The sequence below is a fragment of the Eimeria acervulina genome, genomic scaffold, assembly GCF_000499425.1.
Source record: "Eimeria acervulina Houghton genomic scaffold, Eah_scaff222, whole genome shotgun sequence".
NCBI lineage: Eukaryota > Apicomplexa > Conoidasida > Eucoccidiorida > Eimeriidae > Eimeria > Eimeria acervulina.
The window spans coordinates 37,121-45,286 of record NW_013550015.1 but is presented as its reverse complement, the minus strand read 5'-3'; the positions used below and the strand labels follow the sequence as shown (position 1 = coordinate 45,286).

General features: G+C 50.7%; 2 protein-coding genes across 2 annotated transcripts; both read right to left on the bottom strand.

Annotated features, from left to right (window-relative positions):
• Positions 1–696: 696 nt before the first annotated feature.
• EAH_00026580 (hypothetical protein) lies at positions 697–918 on the bottom strand (the record flags this gene model as incomplete). The annotated part of the gene is made up of 1 exon (XM_013396524.1): positions 697–918. The coding sequence occupies one exon, from the start codon at positions 916–918 to the stop codon at positions 697–699; it is 222 nt and encodes a 73-aa protein (XP_013251978.1).
• A 397-nt stretch (positions 919–1,315) lies between these two features.
• EAH_00026570 (hypothetical protein, conserved) lies at positions 1,316–4,765 on the bottom strand (the record flags this gene model as incomplete). Its single annotated transcript, XM_013396523.1, has 1 exon — positions 1,316–4,765. One exon carries the CDS (start codon positions 4,763–4,765, stop codon positions 1,316–1,318), a length of 3,450 nt encoding a protein of 1,149 aa, XP_013251977.1.
• Positions 4,766–8,166: the final 3,401 nt, after the last annotated feature.

The window sequence follows — 8,166 nt, the reverse complement described above, 5'->3', positions numbered from 1 at the left end:
GCTGCCGCTGCTGCTGCTGCTGCTGCTGCTGCTGCTGCTGCCGCTGCTGCTGCTGCTGCTGCTGTTCGGGGGCCTTTAATGGGCTTCCACGCGCACAACGCGGCCTCCAGCACTAAAGGGGATCCCCGTTAGCGTAGGAGGAGAGGTAGGGGCGGGGGACTTATATAACGAAAGCAGCAGGTGCTGCAGCAGCAGCAGCAATTGCTGCTGCTGCTGCTACTGCTGCTGCTGCTGATGCTGCTGCTGCTGCGGGGATACAGAATACACACAAGGAATATAAAAAGACACACCGACGAAAGTGTAATAACACAGACTACTCACAAGAACACAAAAGGGCCAGGCAGTGTTGGCTGCTGCTAGCTGCTGCTGCTGCTGCTGCTGCTGCTGCATCTGCTGCAGCATCTGCTGTAGCATCTGCTGCCAAGCCCTCAATAAGAACAAGAACCGGAAAAAAAAGACGGGGCTTACGCCACCGTCTACACCTAAAGTTGCTGCTACTACTGCTGCTGCTGCTGCAGCAGCTGCTGCTGCAGCAGCTGCTGCAGCTGCTGCAGCAGCAGAAGAAGCTGCTGCTGCAGCAGCAGCTGCTGCTCCTAGAAGACCTTGCTGCTACTACTGCTGCTTCTGCAGCCTAAACCGCTGCTGCTGCTTCTAGAAGAAGTTGCTGTTCCTCCCATAGCTGTCTCGCCGCTGCTCCTAGAAGTCTTCGCTGCTGTTTCTGCTGCTGTTTCTGCTGCTGCTGCTGCTGCTGCTGCTGCTGGTGCCGCCGCTATCGCAGCTTACGAAGAAGTTGCTCCCAGAAGGCGTTGCTGATGCTGCTGCTGCTGCTGCTGTCGCTGCTGCAGCTGCTGCTGCTGCTTCTTCTGATGCCTCTCCTACTTTGTTGTCTGATAGACAAACACAAGAAGACACAGTCATAGCGGTAAAGGCCCCTGCTCTTCATCCCCCAGTTCGAGGGGGCCCCCAGAAAAGAAGTGCATATAAACGCAGCTTATTCAAGTGCTGCTGCTGCTGCAGCAGAAGCTGCTTTTAGTTAATGCTGCTGCTGCTGTGGCAGCAGCAGACGCTGCTGCATATGCTGCTGCTCTTGCTGCTGCTGGGTGCTCTTTCTTTCCTCCGCAACAACCCTGCTGCAGCCACTGCTTGTTATTGTGGCTGTGCAGGTGAATCTCAGCAACAGCAGCAGCAGCAGCAACAGCAGCGGAGGCAGCAGCAGCAGCAGCAGCAACCTTTCCTGCTGCTGCTTAGCTACCTCGCTGTACACTACCCAATAAGGAAGTCCCCCGCATGCTGAGGCCTATCCCAGTGGCTGGTGCTACTGGTGCTTCTGGCCTGGCCCCTGCTGCTGTTGCGGTTGCTGCTGCTGCTGCTGCTGCGGTGTTGCTGCTCCGAGCAGCAAAGGGCTTTGCTCTGCTGCCCACCGTCCCTGCAGCAGAGCCCCGAAAGAAAGAGGAGTGCTCTGGAGGCAGCCATTAGCTGCTTCTCCCTGGCCTTGATGCTGCTGCTCATCCTGCTGCAGCAGCAGCAGCTGCTGTTGCTGCTGCTGCTGCTGCTGCTGCTGCTTCAGACTTATGTGGGGCTTAGGCTTTAGAGAAGGGAAGTCAACAGCAGAAAAGGTAAACGAGGGCTGGTGGTGCTGCTCACCCTGCTGCTGCTGCTGTTGCTGCTGAGGAAGGTGCCTCTGGCCTGGCCTTTGCTGCAGCAGCCCTCCGCCCCACACGAAGTTGCCGCTGTGGGGTGTTGCAGTTGCTGCTGCTGCTGCTGCTGCTGCTTTATGGGGCCCCCCCCCAATTAAAGTGCTGCTTCGGGGCCCCCCAGGCCCAGCAGCAGATAAAGAAAGAACGAGCGGATTAACACCATGCAGCACATCTTCTGCAGGTATAGCCTGCGGAGCTTGCTGCTCCTGCTGCTTCTGCTGCTGCTGCTGCTGCTGTTCCTGCTGCTGCTGCTGTTGGAGATGGTGGGCAAAATGATTGTCTCTCTGCTGCAGTGTCTCCTCACTTGTGCTGCTGCTGAGGGCGCTGCTTCTCTGGCTGGCGGCTGCTGCAGTTTTATTAAAGTCTCTTGAACTCTCCTTCTGCTGAACGGAGACAAAGGGGGCCCCGCTCTTGGGGCCCCCACAGGGCCCCACAGGGGGCCCCTCACCCACACTGCGGGTGGGGCTAGGTAGAGGAGGTATGTCCCCTCTATATTGCCCAGACATTGCGCTCTTAGCAGCAGGTGGCAGCTGCTGCACCTGCTGCTGCATCTCCTGCTGCTGCTGCATCTCCTGCTGCTGCTGCTGCGGATGCTGCTGTTGCTGCTGCTGTGGCTGCTGCTGTGCCTGCTGCTGCGGCTGTGGTGGCCGTTGAGGGGAATGATGATGATGATGATGATGGTGCTGCAGTGGCTGTTGCTGCTGTTGCAGCTGCATTGCCTGCTGCTGCTGCTGCGGTTGCTGCTGCTGCTGCTGCAGGGTTTGCCTGCTGAGGGCTGCCTGCGTTGTAGAGGCGAGAGAACTTAAGAGTTTGAGCTGCGCCTCTAAAGGCGGTGGGGTCTGATGAATAGGGTCCCTTGTATGGATCTGTGGGTGGCAGCTTTGCTGCTGCTGCTGCTGCTGCTGCTGCTGCTGCTGCTGCTGTCTCTGCATATGGTGCTGCAGGTGCAGCTGCTGCTGCACCTGGACCTGCTGCTGCTGCACCTGGACCTGCTGCTGCTGCACCTGGACCTGCTGCTGCTGGACCTGCTGCTGCTGCTGCTGGACCTGCTGCTGCTGCTGCTGGACCTGCTGCTGCTGCTGGACCTGCTGCTGCTGCTGCTGGATATGAAGGGGCTCTAGAGTAGGGAAGCCTAAAGGTATATCCTTTGTCCTAATATGCTTTAATATCTTCTGCCCGTGATGAGCAGCCCCACCCTCATGCCAGTGCCGCAGCAGCCCCAGCAAGTCGCTGCCCTTGCATGTACACTTCGGACACTGAAAGTATCCATCAGGGCCCCTTAGGCGCTGCAGCTGCTGCACTAGATGACCCCTCTGAGAGACATGTGCAGCAAAAAGAGAGAGAGCAGACGCAGGGAAGGCCTCTAAACAAGAGGGACAATAATAAAAAACTTGCTTGCCCCGGGGCCCTGAACGAGAAGAGACACAGCCCCCGCTCACACGCCGCTGCTGCTGCTGCTGCTGCTGCTGTTGCTGCTGCTGCTGCTGCTGCTGCTGAGGCTGCTGCGGATCCAGCAGGCCTTCAGGGGCCCCTCCTAAAGCACCCCTGCTGAAGGCAGGGGGCCCCTTAGGGGCCCCCACACTGTGCCTTGGGCTACGAGGCCCCAGCTGCATAGAGGGCCCCACACCTACACCTCTAACAATGTCTTGCCTGTAAGGATTGAAGTCTGTAGGGGCCCTAGGGGGCCCCTGCAGCAGCACTGGGGGGCCCCCCATAGGGCCCCTACGCTGATACGCATGCAGCACCATAGGACTAAGACGATAACGAGGAGACACACATACAGAGCCGGAGACAGATGTCTCTCCTCGGGTCCCTGCTGCTGTGTTGCTGCTGCTGCTGCTGCTGCTGCTAGGATAAGCTGGAGACAGTCTCTTCTCAAACCCACGAGGGCCCCCTCCACCCCCAAAGCTACAGAACGCACCCCCAGCAGCAGGAGACAGCAAGCCGCTGCTGCTATGCTGCAGCTCTTGTACAGTTGAGTTGTGGGCCCTCATAGCAAACGAAGACCCCCAGGCCTCATCTATAGGAGGGCAGGTATAGCCCCACACTCCGCTGTCTCCATCGAAGAAAAGAGAAGCGCTGCTGCTGCTGCTGCTGCTGCTGCTGCTGAAGCAAGGAGACCCCGATCTAGCAGCACCAGCTTCACCTAAAGAAAAACCTAGCGGTGTTGAAGAGACAGCAGCCCCCACAGGCGGAGACACAGTGTCTCCAGCAAGAGGCTGCATGCAGTCAGGCCGAGCTATGGGCCTCTGCCAGTGCGGTACAGGGCCCTGCTGCTGCTGCTGCTGCTGCTGCTGTTGCTGCTGCTGCTGCTGCTGCTGCTGCTGCTGGCTGCTGCATAAGCCATTCCCGTCTCTATAGGAAGGCAAACTCATGCCTAGAAAAGGTTCGTCTAGAGACGAACAAAACGCTGTATGGTGCCTGTCTCCCCCGCTGCTGCTGCTGCTGCTGTTGCTGTTGCTGCTGCTGCTGCTGCACTGCTGTGTGCTGCTGTCGCTGAAAGGGAAGTTGCTGCCGCTGTCGCTCCCACCCGGAAGAAGTGCTTTGGAGGCCTCCGGATGCGCCCCAGCAACAGCAGCAACAGCAGCAGCAGCAGCATCAATTAGCTGCTGCATCTTCGTGTCACACCTCCCTGACAGCAGCAACCGATGGAGACGCAGCAGGTGCTGCGTAAGTTTATCAGAAGCCTCGTTAAGAGGAGGAGACCCATCTGCCCCCTCCTCCTCCTGCTGCTGCTCTTCTTGTTGCTCCTGCTGCTGTTGCTGTTCCTGCTGCTGCTGCTGCTGCTGTTGAGGGGGCTGAGCCGCCGGTGTCTCCTGGATGCCTTGCTGCTCTTGCTGCAGGGGCTTACGCTGAAGCTGCTGCTGCTGCTGCTGTAGTTGTTTATTCCTTTGTTGTGATTCCAGCTGCTCAACCTGCGGCAACAGCAACAGCAACTGCTGCTGCTGCTGCTGCTGCTGCTGCTGCTGCTGCTGCTGCTGCTGCTGCTCTGCTGCAGGACCTTCGCTGCGATCCGGGGGCACGCTCTGCTCCCCCTGCAAAGTGTCTCTCAAGCCTGAAGCCTCCATTAGTTAATTAGAGACTGTCTCCTTTCTTTGCTGCAGATGTTATTCTTTGAGAGTTGAGAGATGATGGTGCTGCTGCAGCTGCTGCTGCTGCAGCTGCTGCTGCTGCTGCTGCTGCTGCTGCAGCTGAGGCGCAGAAAGCTGCTGCTGCTGCGCGTGTCTCAAGGCTATCAACGCCTAGCGAGCCAGGAGACATATAAAGAGTATTTATAAAGTAAATACACAAACAATAAGGAAAAAAAATAAGAGGGAGGGGGGAGAAAGAGAGAAGGAGGTTGAGAAGGTCTCCCGATGCGGTGGCGTGCTGCTGCGTCGCGGTGAGCGACGCGGCAGCGAAGCAGCAGCAGCAGCAGCAGCAGCAGCAGCTGCTGCTGCTGCTGCAGCAAAGTGCAACTAATACCTCGGAATCCCCCTCTTTAAAACTAAATAATTGAATTCTTATGAAAATTAAACCTAATAAAAGCAAACAAACTATAAACAGCAGCAGCTCAGATGACTTGGGGGTCCATCGCTCACGGCCTCAGCAGCAGCAGCAGCAGCATCAGCAGCAGCAGCAGCAGCAGAAGCATGAGACCGCCACTGTTTTGTAGGGAATTTTGAGTGTCTCCACTTAATAACTAAATAAAGAAGCAGCTTAAATAAAATAAAACATTTTAAAGAAAAATAAAACAGAGAGAGAGACATGAGACACATACACAAATCTATAGGCCCTGGGGCTCGCCCTGCGTGTTGCTGCTGCAGCAGCACAAGCATTTCTGCTGCTTTTTTTCTTCTTTTTATTTATATTGAATTATGATCGTCTTTATTAACAACTATATCTCCAAATAAAACAAAAAGGAGACAATAAAAACCCTCAATAAACCCCACACCTCCCTCGGTGACCTGATATGAGCGTCGCTCTCGCAGCAGCAGCAGTAGCAGCAGCTGCTGCTGCTGCTGCAGCAGCAGAGGCAGCAGCAGCAGCAGCAGTAATTGCAGAAGCAGGTAAGGAGAGGCTTATAGTTAAAAGAGAAGCAAGAAAATCTTTTTTATATTCTAAAGGCAGCAGCAGCAGCAGGGGTGTGGGGAAGGCTTTGCTGCTGCTGCTGAGGCTCGTCGCTCACGATGTTGCTGCTGCTATTGCTGCTGCTGCATTCGCTGTCTCTGTCTCTCTTTGATCTTTTCTTTGCTGTCTCTCCTTGATTAGGGGTTTTATTTTTAGTTTATAGTCAAGTCACAGACAAGCAGCAGCAGCAAACTATTGTGTGCTGCTGCTGCTCAATCTCGAGGAGGCCCGCTGCTGCTGCTCTGTGGAGTGTACGCCTTAATCTCTACTTATAAGCATAAATTTTGCTGCTAATAATGCTAATGCTGCTGCTGATGCTGGTGGGTGGTGCTGCTGCTGCTGCTTATGATGATGCTGCTGTTGCTGCTGATGCTGCTGCTGCTGCCGCTGCAGCACGTAGAGGATCTGCTGCTACTGTTACTGCTGTCACTGGCACCATCATCAGCAGCAGCATCACTGCTGCTGCTGCTGCAGCAGCAGCTCCTGCTGCTCCTGCTGCTGCGGCTGCTGCTATTGCTGTTGCTGCTACTGGTGCCGCTGCTGCTGCTGCTGAAGGGAGACAAAGGAAGCAGCATCGGGTCTCACATCTCCTTCAAGAGGAGACAGTAGCTTGCTGCATTCTGTCTCTAAGAACACCATAGCCCGACTTAATATAATTATTTTCTTGCGCAGTAATATAAAACCCGAAGACAAAGAAAGCAGAAGGATAAACTCCTCTGCATGCAGAGAGATAATTGAGTTGCTGCTGATGCTGCGGCTGCTGATGATGGTGTTGCTGCTGTTGCTGTTGCTGCTGCTGCTTCTGCTGATAATGAGGCTGTTGTTTCTGATGTTGCTGCTACCGCTTACAATGATGATGTTGTTGCTGCTTCTGCTGCTGCTGCTGATAGTGCTGATGTTGCTGCTGCTGCTGACGCTGCAGCAGCAGCAGCAGCTGCTGCGGTCTCTGTTTACAATTCTTTACCGGTGTGTCTGCAGCCAACAGCAGCAAATTGGGTTGGAGGCCTCTCCCTATAAAGACAAATAGATATATATATATATAATATGCATAATAAGTCTATTATACATATAAATATATATATTATATATAATATATATAATATATTATAACAGTAAGAAGGCTTACGAGAGAGCAGCAAAATGAAAACAAGTTGAGAAAAAACGAAGGAAGTATCTCGCAGCAACATTTATTTATTTATTTTAGCTAAATAATTAATATATTTATTTATTTATTTATTTATTTATTTTGTTAAATTTATTATTATGCTCCAACACGAGAGATGAGGAGACACTTAAACTGTCTCCTTTAAAGTTTGCAGACAAAAACCCTCTTTACTGTCTCCAGACATTTAGCAAAAAGGTAATATTATAAATTATATATTAAAGCTGTGCATACACCCCAACTACATTAATAATATATGCATGCAGAGGAGGGCCTCTTGCTACATTAATTGAGCGAAGGAGCCAGACAGAGACAGGCAAACAACTGTCTCTCCCTCAAAACCCTAAACCCTAAACTCTAAACCCTAATCCCTAAACCCTAAACCCTAAACCCTAAACACTAAACCCTAGCACCCTAGACCCTAAACGCTAAGCCAAAAACCCTAAACACTAAAACCTAAACACTAACACCCTAAACCCTAAACCCTAAACCCTAAACCCTAGAGCTCGTAGGGGTGTCCTGTAGACAGTGCTCGTTGAATTAATTTTATCTTTAACTTTTAATTATAGTATTTATTTTAATACTTTCTATCTTGCAATATTTTTAAATTATATATTTTTAATAAAAATAAATAAATAAATAAATATATTTAAATAAAATAGTCATATATAAATATATGATTAAGATATTTTCTTGTAGCTAATATAATTATTAATGATAAATAAAAAATATTATATATATATATATATATATTACATTATATCTATTATATCTTTAATTAAAATTAAAATAGTTAATTGCTCATTTCCTCCTTTGAAGTGAACCGCACAAAGCTGCTTCAGCCTAACTTTAAATAAAAAGAATAACAGCAGCAAAGTTTAGAAGTAGAGTAGAGACAAGCAGCGACAGCATATATAAATATAAATTAATAGTTTTAAGAGTAAACCCCTTCGCTGTACACAAACATTGCTTGCCTGTACATTATCCTTTTCTTTGTATTGTCTATCTATGTATACACGGGTATGTATGATATATATATAATATATATATAATATTATATATATAGGGTTCTATATAATATATAGTAGTGTATATATGTACTGCATATATATATTATATATATTATATATATTACATATACATACATATATATATATATATATATACATATATATGTATATATATATATATATATAT